We start from the raw sequence: 15388 nt of genomic DNA, 5'->3' as shown, positions 1-15388 counted from the left end.
ATGCGATCTCACTATTCAAAGATAAAATATTTTTCAGTTTTATAGCAACTTTTCAAAGCAATCCTGTGTGAATTAAAACTCTTCATTAGAAATGACTATATTTAATAGAATGAGAAATTATGTTCTTAGGGTTCACAGTCTGCTTCGAAACTCCACGACTGGTCCTTACGTGTGCTAATTCTAAGAAGGGTTTCTAATACTGTTGAAACAGCAAGAGATTCTTTGCAATAGGAAAATTCCCTCTTTTTAAAAATATTCAATAATAATTTGTTGAATGTGAAATTTGAATCAAAAATGGAGGCTGAGGGGGACAGGTGGGCAAAGCCTGGCTCTCAGTGAGAAACAGAAGATTTTTTTTTTAAGGAGAGAATATTATTTAATAGTGGGCTTGGAATTAGGAAATCATGAAAATCCACAGGGGCTTCTTCATATGCTTCTTTACAGTAAAACCCTTTTGCCTGAAAAATGCCCCACGAAGGAAACAAAATCTGCTAAATTGTCTGTAAACCACGAGGAGAAGGTGAAAATAAAACAATAAGAACAGGACTTCAATCTTGCCTGCATGTGTCGTACTAAACTAGATGTGACCACCATACTGCCACACGGCTCCTGTGAAACTGATATAAAAGAAAACACAGAAAGATTCTCTGATTGGCCATATGTCTCTGAAAAACAATGTGCCTCTGCACATTGCCATTAAAATCTTCAAACTCATATAAATCTACGTATAAAACCCAAGATGCTCTCTTAAATGTCTGTTACTATAGGACAGGCAGGTTTTATACTCCGTTCAAAAAAGAATTAAAAGGTTTTTAACTTGTGGGGAGGGAGAATTAGAGTCAATGAAATCAATATTTTTCTTGGGCTTCCGGCAGGTGGCGAGTCGAGAACTGAACATCCCCGAGTCGTACATCCACCTGTCTGAGACGAGCACCATCACCGTGCCCAACGCTATCTTCACGGCCGGGTCGCTGGGGACAGACATCTACGGGAGGGCCGTGCAGGTGACTTTCCTTTCATTCCTTGTCACCCGATGACCATGCTAGAGGGGACCTTGTCTGGAGGGGAACATGAAACTGATGCCAAGAGGGGTCAAGCAGCTGGTTCTAGAACACTCAGCTAACCACCAGCAGAGCCAAGACTCCAAGTGGGTCCAGCTCCCTCTGTGGGCTTCTTCTTCCCTCCCTTCAATGAAATCTACGCCAGTTTTTCTAATCACTCTAAGATAACTTAAAATCCATCAGTCACTTTCATTGGCAGAAACCATCTCACTTAAGTAATTTAAATGTCCAGTCCAAAATTCCAAAATGTATTTCAAATTGCAGTGTCTCTGTTACTCACCAGCTCAGGCTTGTAGGAAAAACACGTGGGCTTGGCTTCTCTCCATTTCCCTCGCTGCACTTTCTCCCCTCCCAAGCCCACCTTCCTAGCCCGCATTTCAGATCTTTGTAAAGTCCAAGGAAGAGCAAGCACAAAGGTCAGAGGCATGATAGGTCTCACTTGGCTGGCATCAGTGTGATCTGGCCTGGTTACATCTGACTCCTTCCCTCGCAGATACCATGGTGAGCTCCTTAGAGAGTCCCTTCTGGGCAGCTCTGACCTGGGCAGTGCCTTTCCTATGGCTTTAACCACTTGTGAGGGGCCTCAGACCAACCTCAAGCCCCAGGCTACCTCCAGCCTCTTTCTACTGAGACACCTCCCCCCTTGCAGGAAGCCCTGATACATGGCGTCCTTTTAAAATCTAGAGATTAGAAGTTACCAGGAGCTGGGAGGCGGGGTAATGGGAGTTATTTTCTTAATGTTATAGAGTTTCTATTTGGAGTGATGACAAAGTATTGGAAATAGTAAGGATGGTTGCACACACCAAAAAATATACATAGGAATAATATTGTTTTAAAAAGTCGGTGGGTAAATTTCAACTTACAACATGAAAACTTCACTTAGGACAATGCGAATATTGCTAGGCCACCTTTGAGACAAAATAAAATTCTTTATCTGAAGTCTAAAAATGTAGGAAATCTCAAAGTGGAGCTTTCCCACTCCCTGGCTTCCATTGTCTGGTTTGGGCTGAGCTGTGTCCAGCAGATTCAGAGAGAGCCAGTTGGGAGGAAAGGAGGACAGTTTGTCACCTGACTGCCCTTCAGACCTTCTGCAGCTCTGCAGTGGGCTTCCATGGTGGGTTGATTACTAAGAACTTTAGAGGCTTATCGCTTCCCAAGGCTCTAGATTATTTGTCAGTCAACTATCATTTCAGATTTTCAAAGGAGCCATATGGCAGAAGCTGAGACATCATTGGCTGCAAAGATGACAGTGGCTCCAGCCTTGGGAGCCAAAGTCATTTATACAGGAGTAAAATCCCAAGTCATTTATACAGGAGTAAATCTGGGAAATGGCTGTAAAAGTGCCTGATAGAAAAATCCTGAATAAATTCAAATTAAAAGCAACAGTAAGTGGATTAGGTAAATCAATACACATTAGTACATTTATACAGAAATAGAGATTGACTAAGTATTAGATACCACAAAGCAAAGAAAGCAACAAGCAGAGAAATTTGACTTCATCTTGATCTCATCTTTCTTCCTAATTTTGTCTTAAAATGGAGCCATTAAATACAGAGAATTCAATGAATTAGGGGGAAAAATTACCCTAGGTGGCATCTGCACCATAGATTCTACCCAGAACACCTGCACCTTTGAAGATCATCCGTCAGTGAGAGGACAGCACTGCCCTCCAGACGACCCTCTAGTGCCCCAGGCTGCTTCAGGAAGCCTCCCACCTGTAGTCTTGTGTTCAGAGGCAGACGCCGTTCTGCAGGGACCCCAACTCAGAGGGTCCATATCGAGCTCTCTGAGTGACTTTGAAGTGCCTCTCTCCGGGGTTGGGGTGCAGAAAGCTCTCCCTGCCCCTCCTCCCCAAGAAGGTGGAGATCCCAGCGCACCGACAACCTTCTCCAACAAAATCCTCTCCCTGGTGCCAGCCTTTCAGTCCCTTCAGTGTCGACCCTTTGATACCACTGAGGTGGGCGAGGGACCGTGTGGCCACTCTCTGCATGACCTACCTAGGAGGTAGGGCATCTCCATTTGGAATGAGGGGCTATTTGCCAGCTACCGTAGAGTCTCATCCTTTTGGGTCCTTAGCCTATAATAAGCCAGAAAAAAAAGGCCTTTAAAATCCTTCAATAAATAATGAATTATTAAATAGTAATAAGGAAGAAGAAAGAAAAGCAATGGCAGGTGCCATGAATCAAAATAAAGGAAGTTGTGGAAAGAGAAAGTGAGTGTTGGGGTGTCTATCTCAGGCAGCAGGAAAATCAGAGGAGGCACTGAGTAGGGGTCCCCGAGCCTGGTCCTGACGGCAGCCGGGAGGGAAGCCCTGTGGGAGCAAGGCCGGAGAAGAGGCGAGAGCGGCTGAGGGGTGAGGCTGGGTGTGCATGCTCACTGCTGATGCTGGATGAGGATAGAAGAGGGAACATTGCACTACTCTCTCTACTTCTGTGTATTTTGTAATTTTCTATAATGCAAAGGAAGCTGGAAAAATTAGCAACTGGCATTTGGAGCTTTTGGCATTTGTTTAGGGGGAGGCGTGAATCTCTCAAGGAATATAAGGTGAGAGAATCCTCCAGACAAAAAGAGGAGCTCAGGAGGTCACAGAATAATGGCAAGTGTCCTCTGCCATAGCTCACTCTCTTAAAGGGTTTCCTGTTGAGTGTAAAGTTATGCACAGGAGTATGCAGTCAGGGCACCATACAGGAACCACAGCTCACCTTTGGACAGGCGGGAACTCTTGTGACTGAGGTTGCCTAGATGTGGCACTCTTAATGAAGTCAGCATTGAGACTGAATGAGCCAGCAAAGACAGATTTATGAAAGTAAGGATCTCCCTAATACATGAGAAGCCAGAGGCCATTTCCCAAAGAAGGGATGATAGAAAGGAAGGAACAGAAACCAGGAGAGGGTGTGAGGGGTGTTCTGGGGCTGAGACGAATAACTAAGGGCACACATGTAAATAGATTTGTATTTGAATTAAGAGTGGAAACCAAACTGGGGCCCACTGACACCCAGGGGTCAGCAGGTGTAATCTCAGGGTCTAAGATTTCACCTCAATAATTTTTATTTTCATTTCAATAATAATCTTTAAAAAATTAAAACAAGCACATTTTTCATCACTTTATAAGTGAAGTATTGCCATGAGACGTCTTTGCCCACATTTGGGACCAAGGCAAGAAGAAAAGAGTAGAGTCGGACTTGATACATAAGTGATGTTTTCTTGCCCAGTGAAGAGCAGGTGATGGCAAGGTAAAGTGCATATGAAAATCCTCAGCAATTTAATTAGAAGAGTAGAGAGAAAATTGATCCATCAGCCGACATGCACTAAGCACCCAACTCTACAGTGTGTGCCTCAGTAGTGTTCCCCACATTCCAAGCAGCAATTTAGTTTCAGAAAAACAACATCAATCCACTAAATCAGTGTTACTTTGAATTTTATTGCTATATAGATTGATTTGCATGTTCTGTCATTTTATTTGTGCTTTAGAGTTACAAAACAACGATAAAGGAACTCTAAGGAGACTCTAGCTTTATGTTAATATGTGTTTAAACAATAGTATAATAAAATAATTTTAAGCCAACACTGCAGGATCCACAAAGATATTTGTTTCCCCCAGAGGGGTTCCATTCATTACTCAAGTTTACAAGAAACACTGCCCAGAGGACTAAGAAGCAAATTCACAAAACTGGCAGTCTACATTTGAATTGATTTAAATATTTACCATTTTGCTATCCCCTGTGCTTTTTATTTCTAATGTCATTTCAAATACTTATTTTTAGAATGCCTGCCAAATCCTAATGGCTCGTCTTCAGCCGGTCATCAGGAAAAACCCTAAGGGAACATGGGAGGAATGGGTGAGTGTCATCCCTGCCAGGGAAAGGCAGACTCACTGAGATGGGTCAAATCCTGAGTGCATGGACTGATCCAGGTGCCCATTCAAGAAGCAAAGCACTTACCAACATTTACTTCTGCTTTTTCCGAAAAAGTAAAAAGAGATGTCTGTGGTCATTGGAACATGGCCTTATTTCAGAGCCTAATTTCTCACGGAGCATGAAAACAGCACAGGCTCCAAAGTAAAACACCCCCCTAGCCTTGCTGCCCCTGCTCTGTCACTGCTGGCTCTGAGGGACAACTACCCACTCTGTGCCTCTCTGGTCCTTGGTTTTCTCACCAGACTGATGGAGATAATAGCAGTCCTGATATCAAAGGATTACTCCATTTTTAATAATAATTATCATCGTTATTATTATTACTACCATTCGTATTATCATTCCCAGCCCTACCCAGTGTACTCCAGCAGGGAAGCTGACATAACATACTGAGACAGCCAGTTGAATTATCTGGGGAAAAGCCAATTGAATTATTTGGTAAAAATACACGCTTATATACATGCACGCATATACACACGTACGTATGTGTGTATACATCTGCATATACATATATTATACATACCTGTGTTCACACCTAATGTACATAAGTACATGAATGTGGCCTAGCCAGTTTTCTAATTTAAAAAACCAAAAAGGATGAAAAAAATAATAAACTTTATACTGCAATCTCAAAAAACAGAGGGTCCCAGAGCACAGCTAGCAGCTGCCTGGAAACACCTTGCTTGAAAAGCGTGACCGGTGGCTTGTACAGGCATAAGTCTGGCTCGAGGAGAATGTGGGTGCAGAACTTGGTGCAAACAAGAGAAGGCAAGCCCCTCACGGAAGGCCTTTTTCATTACTTTCCCCAAACTTAACATTTCTTTGTAACCAATCATCTCTTTCAGATTGCAAAAGCCTTCACAGAATCCATCAGTCTCTCAACTACTGGATATTTCAAGTAAAAGACGTTTTTACTTTGGTTTAGATTACACTTAGGCAGGGCTGGTGTGGGCTCACCAGTCTGAAGAGATGCCGGGAGAGCAGTGCAGCTCCGCTGGGCCGGTGCTAACCCTCGGTCCTGGGTCATGCAGTGGGGAGGCAGGGATCGGAGAGGGCCAGGGACTTCTTGCGGCTACAGCTGTTTACGAGCCAGGAGGGACACCATAGCCACCGACAGACTCTCTGACCCACCCCAGGCACTGCGTGCTGCAGGGCAGGGGTCAGACACCAGTGGGCCTTCTTCCCTTGTGCACGGTGGTTCTCTTGCGATTCTGATCACCACGCCCCCCTGCAGGAGAAGCGGAGCAATGTCTCCAGCCGTGGGGTGGGTGCTCTGTGCAGGGACCCAGGGTACAGCAGGCAGTCAGTCCACAAGTGGGGAAAGTGCCTTTTCTTTTCATTCCTGATTTCTCTTCTCAGAGGCTACCAGACAAATATGGACTGGGAGAAGGAGGAAGGTGACGCTTACCCGTATTACGTTTATGGCGCAGCCTGTTCTGAGGTTGAAGTCGACTGTCTGACGGGGGCTCATAAGGTGAACAGCGACATTTGTGTTCACCCTCACAAATACTGTGTTCTACACTGTAAACCAGCTGATCTTCCCTGTGGAAGAGCCAGGGCCAGATAAGAAATTTTAGTAAAGGTTGACTTTAAGTAAATAATATCTTCCATTGTATATTTTTCTTTCGGTGCAGCTCCTTAGGACTGATATCTTCATGGATGCTGCTTTCAGCATAAACCCAGCCCTGGACATTGGACAGGTGCGTGATACCAGAACCACCCCCACGGGGGCTTTCGGTGGGTTCCCTTCAGACTGTTATTTCCCAGAGTCCTCTAAGTGCTGTTTACACCTGGTGCAAGTATTCTGCAATATATAATGTATATTACACACACATATTGGAAGAAGAGGCAAGAAAAATTTAACAGCAGTTGTCTTTGCATGGCAGGAATATGTGCGATTTATCCTGCTTTATAATTCTCAGTGCTTTCTAATTTTTCTTCAGTGAATATTAATATGTTCAGAATTAGGGAACATTATATAAATATACAGTAACAAAGTTACAACAATATTCATATTAATATTGAATTTAAATAGACCACAATGTGGAGAAATACAAGGGAAAAAGAAGTGTTTAAACAGTTTTTCCCCTCTTACTGAATTTCTGATTTTTATCTCACAAAAAAATAAAATTAACACAGCCAAAGTCTTTTTAAATTTCGAGTTAAAACTTTTCCAGCTGTCAGTGTAGCTTTGCTCTTTTTCTAGCCTGTTACTCACAGTGGGTTCCTACAGCCAGCTGCATCAGCCCATCGCAGACTTACACAACCAGCGCCAGAGGGTCAGCTGGTGCTCAGTCCACATCTGACTAGCAATCTGGACTGGCTGAGCAGCTTGGCATCAACCCAACAGACCTGCGGTGCTTTCCTGTGCCAATGGCCTCCCGCTGTCCTAAGTCCTAGGAGACTGGTCTATCTAGACAGCTTGATGTGCTTTATAAGGAACAGATGGGCCCCTCGGTATTTCTCAAAATGTGGTCCTCAAATTCTGCAACAGAAGCACCTTTAGTGTTTATTGGAAATGAGTATTCCTGGCCCACCCAGGCCCAGACTTGCTCCATCATAACTTTGCTAGGCTGGGACTTGGAATCTGCACATTTAACCTGCCCCTGAAATTCATCGCAAGCCTGTAAGGTTTGAGAACCACAGCGAGCCCCAGGTCCTGTCTCCCCTCCCCCCTTCTTTCCCCTCCTCCCAGCTCATTCCTGCCTCTTTATTGTTTAAGCAGAGGCAGAAAAGGAGATGTCATGATCAGGAAAATTCTACATTTGTCCCATGGGAAAAGGAAAGAAAACCAAAAGTGGATTAGACTGAACTCTTGCAATTTGATCTTTTCCTTTACAGACAAGCATTTGGAAATATCCAAACTTATCATTTAAATTTGTTTGCCTTATTATTTAATTTTATATTTCAATAAAATGCAAACTATAACTCTCCTTCAATTTTTTTAACCTCTAGGTAGACACCCTTTTTAAACGAGACCCTCTTTTTCCTAAGAGCATAATCGTTTATAAATAGAACACAACATGGCTTCTAATAAAAAATATTTAATTTAATAATATTCCAGCCCACCTTGTTTAACATTGATCTACTCTCTGTAGTAATTTATAAAGGAAAGTAATGAAAGCTAGAAATTATAATAAATACAGTTTCCTGGCTCCATTTATTCTAGTTCATGTTTCTTTAATGTTATCTTCTTTTTTTATCTAATTCAACAGACATTGAGAATTCATGTTCCAGGCACCATGCTAAGAACAGAATATGGGAAGGCCAGGCCTCAGTGTACTTATAAACTAGCCAGAGAGAGTGAAGCAAGAGCAAGGGCAAGAGAGTAGACGGGGGACACTCCCTCAGAGCCACCACGATGGGGGAGTGCGTTCAAGATGCAGTGAGCCTGGAAGTGGCAGTTTCTAAATCCACCCAGGGGTGGTGGGAGGACCCAAAAGGCTCCATTTTCAGTCGCCCTGGAATACTTATTCAACCAATATTATATATTTATCAGCTGAAATTTTTGCCTGCAGGTTGAAGGAGCATTTATCCAAGGCATGGGACTATACACCATAGAAGAACTGAAATACTCCCCAGAGGGTGTGCTTTATTCTCGGAGTCCAGATGACTACAAAATTCCCACCGTCACTGAAATCCCCGAAGAGTTCCACGTCACTTTGGTGCGTTCCCGAAATCCCATTGCCATCTATTCATCCAAGGTAAGAGCTCAGGACGTCTGCATTAGTCTGCTAGGGCCGCTGTAACAAAACACCGCAGTGGGGCTGCTTAAACAGCAGAGATATGTTTTCTCACAGTCCTGGAAGCTGGAAGTCTGAGATGAGACCTCATTTCTTTTGAAGCCTCTCTTTGGCTTGCAGATGGCCACCGTCACACCGCGTCCCCATGTGATCCTGTGTGTGCTCAAGCCTGATGTCTCTGTGTGTCCTAACATTTTTTTCCTCATAAGGACACTGGTCATGTTGGATTGGAGCCTACCCTAAAGACCTCATTTCCACTCAGTTACCTCTTTAAAGACCTTATCTCCAAATACGGTCACACTCTGAGGTGCTGAGGGCCAGGACTTCAACATATGAATTTGAAGGGCACAATCCAGGCCATAAAACCTACTCCTTTAAGAAATAGTGAAATAGTCCCCTGAATTTGTTTACTCCTTGGAATTGCAAATCCCAAAAGGAGAAGAGAAAAGCAATCATTCACTGACTTCAGAAGCCCAAGTAAGGTCTTCACTCTTGGGAGATTATGAAACAACTTTAAATCAAACAAGAAGGGTCAAGGAGGAGTCACACATCTTGGGTCATTAGGCTGAGTGCCATCATGAAACAAAAATGAAGCTGGAGGCAGATTTCACTGGCCCAGAGCCTTCTCTTCTGCAACCTTCCCATGTCCTCCGGACTCAATTCTTTATTTCTCATGCTGCCTGTCCCCACACCATCCCCAAGTCAGAATGGACTTTCACACACGTTTCTCACTGATCATTTATTCTGAGGTGTTAATGGCCACTGATACAAGAGGTGTTGATCCCATGCTGGGCTCTCACTGGCCCATAAAGACTTTATGGCAAAGCTTCTATAACAACACAACTTTTCCAACTTAAGTTCTATTCTGAGCCACATCTACCCAGACAGATGGCAACTTGAACCTCAGGATTTCAGAGAATTTTCTCTCTTTCTTAGGAGTAGGTCAAGGTTGGGAGGAAGGTGAGATTTCCTGTCTGAATGGCTTCTCTCTCCACTTCTGCACCAGGCTTTGGCCAGGGAGTCTCTAAAGACTATCCTGACACAGGGCACGACCCTGCCTCTTGGGGTCTGGCCACCTCTCTGCTCTCACCCAATCCTCCTCTCCTCAGAGGAGACCCCTCCTTCCACCAGCTCCACCTAGTGATAACCCCAGCCTAGGAGAGCCAAGTACATAAACTACGTGGGCCCTTTGTCCCATCTCTCCACTAAGGCCCTGGACCCAGATCAAGAGCCAGACTACTCTGAATAAAGAAAGAAGGAAAAGCAGTACAAAGGAGCACTGCTGAACTGTTCAAAATATAATGCCACAACACTGTTCATTCAAAAGCACCCAGCACACATCAGGGAACATCAGGGAAGTTAACATACGTGAAAACTTCAACAGTTCACCCTCCAGAGCCAACCACCTCACTGTCTTTCAAGCTCAGCTACAAAGATTGTGGTTGTTTTGTTGGTTTTGAGTTAAATGCAAATGATCTGGAGCCCAAGTTGGAGTATCCTAGTGGGCACTGAGGGTTTCTGTCTCCAGGACTTTACCTGGGGTGTGGGCGGGGGTGGGCCCAGGGACAGGAGCTGCTATCCTGATGTCCTGGGGCATTTTCTTGAGCTACTCTGAGGAAGACTCCCACACATGGCATGGGCATGAGGGGGATTTGATTCTGGTAATTCTGATGCATTCCACTCGGAGGGTTATAAAGCCAGGAGAGATGAGTGTGTGTGTGTGTGTGTGTGTGTGTGTGTGTGTGTGTGTGTGTGTGTGTGTATGAGCATGTATGTGTATGAACACAAATCAGTCCTAAAAGAACCACGAGTTTCTGACAGTCTTTCACCCTCCTTCGCAGGGGTTGGGTGAGGCTGGAATGTTCATGGGATCCTCCGTGTTGTTCGCCATATATGATGCAGTGGCCGCTGCCCGCAGAGAGAGGGGGCTGACCAAGACCTTCACCCTGCACAGTCCAGCAACTCCTGAGTTGATTAGGATGACTTGTGTGGATCAGTTTACCGACATGGTAAGGCTGTTGTAACCACCCCTTACGTAGCCTGTCAGGTTCTTAGTATGGATTTGATAACCATGAAAAAATTACAGTGCAGCTCCATCTTTTCCAATGAAAATTCTCATTCTGCCTCCACTTGCTACTTCCTATATGCTTCAAACTGCAAACACAACCACAAAGTAAGTGCCCCTCTTCAATTGATGGTTTAATTGTTTCAGACCCCAAAGAAAAGCACACTTAATTGAGCCAGTGCTCAGAGCAAGCAGGCATGGTAGGTTACTTCTTTAAACTTTTTGTCAAGATAGAGTTGATGTGCTATTTTAATTAACTCAATCACTAAATTAGATTAAATAGATATCTGAGATGGTCAATTATTCAGAAAGTATTGTTAAGCAAACTAATAAAAACAATTTAAAAGAAAATATCAAGTTTCTAAGCACACTTTGATATGCCTTGTACTCACACACTATGGAACACAGTTCAATATTCCAGCTGCTAAAAATATATCTAGAACTATCATCAGAGACTATTCTTATATTGAACTGAGTACTGCAGCCCTAAATGAGTCTCTGGCATAAAATTAGATTGCACTTTATGCCTCCAAAATTACAGGGCTTCTGGGTAAGATGCATCTTGTCCCAAACATAAGAAGTTTATGAGGATAAGGAGATTTATGACTCAAAGATTGAAAGAAAAATTAAAATTGTATAATAGTGATGAGAATAAAATGGATATTGACTTACTGTTTTTTAAAAAACAATTTTTCTTCTGAATCACTTTTCTCATATGACTACATTTTATTAATAACTTTCTTTTGATCTTTTTTAGATTCCCAGGGATGATGCTTCAACATTTACACCTTGGTCCATCCGTGTGTCTTAATCCTATATTTTCCTCAGAAAATGAATGAATACAAGATTGATCTTAAAATTTTCAAACCCGAGCAACATATAGGTTGCCCCCAATTGTCATGGATAATTCTAGCATCTTTTAATTATTCTCTGTGGTTTAAGTCATTGCATGATTATGTTTTAGGATGCACATTTTCCCCAAAAGGTATAAAGAAGCTTAGACTCAAAAATTCTTCCTTTCATTTGCATTATCCTGAAGATCTACAGCATTAAGGTTTTAAAATATGGCGGAGTTTCATTACCTTGGAACAACTCAAGGGAGGCTGCTTGTACTTTGTTCCACAGAAATCTGCTTACCTTCAAACCGTCCACCCCGAAAACTCTCGGGATTGCATTCCCCAAAGCCAGTGGTGTGCTGGTAATAACCAGCTCCCCTGGAAAAATCCATGACTTATAGTGTTTGACAGTTTCCATGGAGTAAATACTCTCACACTGGCCAACTCCAAGCCACTGACTTGAGGTCTCTGAACGTAGAGTTGGAAGAGATGCTCGAAATCAGCCCTCATGGTCCCCAGCGCTGCAAGCCCACCACGACCCTAGGGTTCCTGCCGCTTCTGTGCAGCCTGTTCAGATGAGGCTTAGAGAAGTAAACCATCCAGAGCCTCCAGCTGGTCCTCATCTGCCATGAGCCACACACTTGGTACAGCGTCTTCCCTGTCTGGGAAACCACACAGAGTGAAACAACTATCTGAAATCACTCTGGTGTCCCTTGCTTTGCTCAATGTCTGAAGGGTAAAATCAGCACCACCCTCCTTTTGCCACATCAAAGGGACACAAACTCCTCAGGCTTCTTTTCCAGTTATTTCCTAGCTATTTTACATCGCATTTTCTCAGGGGAAGGCAGTCTTACACCAGAGAGGATGTTCAGGCCCCTGTAAGCTTTAAAAACACAAATAAACTAAATCATTTGTTGAGATCTGTGTGCTAGATATTAAAGCTCTATATCGATTAATAATAATTTTGTGGTGGAAGAATAAGTGTGTAGCCGTTGTTTATGTGTGTGTGAAAGAAACCAGATTGGAAGAAGAGAAGCCTGGGAGTAGAAAGGAAAGGCCTCTTTCCCAAGGAAGGGCTCACCAGTCAATGTCTCTTATTCTAAGAGAAATGTGTGTGTGTGTGTGTGTGTGTGTGTGTTTACATATATCTTTAAATGTCTGTTTAAATATCTTTAAATGTTTAGATTGCCTGGAACCCAGGCCACAAAAACTCTATGCCAGACAGAACAGTAAAAATAGGGTATATTTTTCTAGCAGTAAAATAGGAAGACACATTAATCACAAACATAAATTAATTTTAAAAGTATTATGCTTCATAGACTGTGTAGGCAGGGCCTCTGATAACAGAAGTTGAATTTTCACTAAATAAGTCTGATCACTTCAGTAGTATTTCATTAACTTGGACAATTGGGGTTAGAGAAGAATTTATAATAATAGTACATTTTAGGAATAACAAGTTTCAAACATAAGATTGCTATTCTAATGCCTTTAAAATTTGACAATTTATAGTGTCTTGTATTATAAACCTAACCTATATTACTAATTTAGATAAATATTTGTTATTGTCTGTTTAATTTTAAATGTTACTACAGTAATAGTTGTGCTACAAGTGTAAGAGATGATCTTTTTATTTTGAGGGGAGGTAATTAGGTTTTAATTAATTTATTTATTTCCAGTAGAGGTACTGGAAATTGAACCCAGGACTTTGTGCATGCTAAGCACACACTCTACCACTGAGATGCTCTTTTTAACCAGTGGACCCAGTAAATGGCCAAGCACCCTTTTGATAATAAAAGCAGGTGGTCATTATTAATTCTGGGCACAACTGTGCTTGTTACTCATAGAAACTTACCCTTACTGTTTAATTGTGGGCTCAATAAAAGTTTGTCAGAAGAGAAATAACATGTGGCAGGTGCTACCCTTGCTGTAGTTTGTCCTTTCAACTTAAAGGATCCACAAGGTCTAGGCTGTTACTTCTCCCAGACCAAAAGTTTATGACAGAACAGTTTTGCACCTTCTTAGAAAACACTGGAGAAACGGAGTTGAGCTAACAGTGGTGGAGAGGAATTTGATTTTCATTCTGTATCTTGACCCTGCAGACACGTGCATGCGCTTGGGTTCTAGATATGGGTGGGTTTGTGGGGTGTCAAAAAGAGGGAGAGGTCAAAGGGGACAGGAAAGCTTGGATATCTATGTTGTTTCTTTCAAGGGAAAGTCTTTAACTTCTCCACACCTGATATTTTCCATGATGTAAACTGGCCATATTCTTCATGCTGTCAGAGCACGGGGTATCACAGGTTGAGTTTTCTGGGAGCAGGTGCTGAGACAGAGTTTAAGGAGCAAGATGTTTCTTAGGGATCAACATCTGATAAGGAAAGGTTGAAGAAGCAGAACTGGGCTGAGGGGGAAGTCAAACTGCGATGCCAGTCCCAGCGCCCCTTCCTGAAGCATCAGGAACCCAACGGGGAGCCCTGGAGCCAGCATTGCCCCACCGAGTTGTCCCTCTCAGGCTGGAATGTGTACCCCTATGTGACTCAGTCCCCCACGGGCCTGCCCCCGGAAAAGCTTGACCTTGAAGAAGGAGGCTCCTCTGCCCCACGACAGACTCCGAGGGCACTGACAACTGGAGACCATATGCTGACAGCCCTGGGTGGGTGGGTGGGGGCAAGTCCCTCCTCCAGCGGGAACTGCGGCAGCTCACCTCCAGTCTCCCACGGAGATCTATCCAAGCGATCCTTCCTGACTGGTGCATTTACTAATATGCAGATCTTACATGGTATAAATAACAATTCACACTGTTATACACTGGGTGAACTGCCGTTATAGAAAAGAATGATTTTACAGTCAAAGAAATTCACAATTTACATATATATAAGTAACATTTTAATATTTTAAGTCAGCACTGGCCCCAGAAATCCCATGTTATATGTTTGCTGTATGCTTTCCTTCCTTGTTCAAATGAATTTGATTAAATTCAGTTATCAGCACACTGTGTGCCAGACGCTGTTATGAATTACAAATAAAACCTCAGGAAAAAAGCCTCTTACCTGAGTTTTATTATCTGGATTTGATAACTAGGTCAAGAGAGTTGATTTGTTCTGAATAAATAAGTGACTGTGTAGAAGTGTTCCGGAAGATAAGATTTTCTTCAGAGCTCTAGAACTCTGGGCCTGGGATGACAGATGTAAGGATATAAGAAGTATTATAAGAAAGCACAAATTTATCCCCAGAAGTCATGGAAATGACTTACAAGTGTTCATTGTAATATTTTATATCCAACCTTTCCCAAAAATTATAGTCAAAGAACTTTGCTCCTCAGATCAATCAGTTAATTCACTTGCTAGGGAATACACCATAAGATACTATCTCTTTGTCATTTATTAAATTCACATATATACTGGGATCTATTTTTAGATTCTTTCATCAGTTCCACTACTTGTTCTATCCTTATATGAACAACCTAGCAATTTAAGACCATGGCAAGTTCTCCCTCATTGTTATTTTTCACATTCCTCTTAGTGATTTGGTCTTCCCCTAAAAACCTAGGTGCGATTCTAATTTGAACTGTATTAAATTTATTTATTAATTTTGAGACTCTACTATATTGACTTTGCATCTAAGACCATTATATGTCTTTCCACTTGTGTAGATTTTGTTTCATGTGTAGATCCTATACTTTTTAAATTTTTTAGTTGAATTCATTTTTAAATATTCTATGTCTTGAAACTACTGTGAATGGAAATTTTTCTACTTTCATTTTTGTGTGTAT

The 15388-nt window shown here is 42.5% G+C and overlaps 1 protein-coding gene across 6 annotated transcripts in view; it reads left to right on the top strand.

The window, feature by feature from the left end:
• LOC105082336 (aldehyde oxidase 4) overlaps positions 1-12537 on the top strand; it is a 58292-nt gene extending 45755 nt beyond the window's left edge. For 5 of the 6 annotated variants that reach the window (XM_045508004.2, XM_074364192.1, XM_074364191.1 and 2 more), the window contains 8 exons: positions 876-1004; positions 4826-4900; positions 5821-5873; positions 6335-6449; positions 6610-6675; positions 8494-8679; positions 10560-10727; positions 11541-12537. In XM_045508004.2, coding sequence (XP_045363960.2) covers positions 876-1004; positions 4826-4900; positions 5821-5873; positions 6335-6449; positions 6610-6675; positions 8494-8679; positions 10560-10727; positions 11541-11594 — 846 coding nt within the window. In that variant the 3' untranslated portion in view covers positions 11595-12537. Of the gene's footprint in view, positions 1-875; positions 1005-4825; positions 4901-5820; positions 5874-6334; positions 6450-6609; positions 6676-8493; positions 8680-10559; positions 10728-11540 lie in introns of those variants that run through there. The other variant, XR_006720704.2, reaches the window with a different exon arrangement.
• The last annotated feature ends 2851 nt before the right edge of the window (positions 12538-15388 follow it).

Source organism: Camelus bactrianus, chromosome 5 (genome assembly GCF_048773025.1).
Source record: "Camelus bactrianus isolate YW-2024 breed Bactrian camel chromosome 5, ASM4877302v1, whole genome shotgun sequence".
NCBI lineage: Eukaryota > Metazoa > Chordata > Mammalia > Artiodactyla > Camelidae > Camelus > Camelus bactrianus.
The sequence above is the reverse complement of the archived record's forward strand: the minus strand, read 5'-3'. Positions and strand labels throughout refer to the sequence as shown.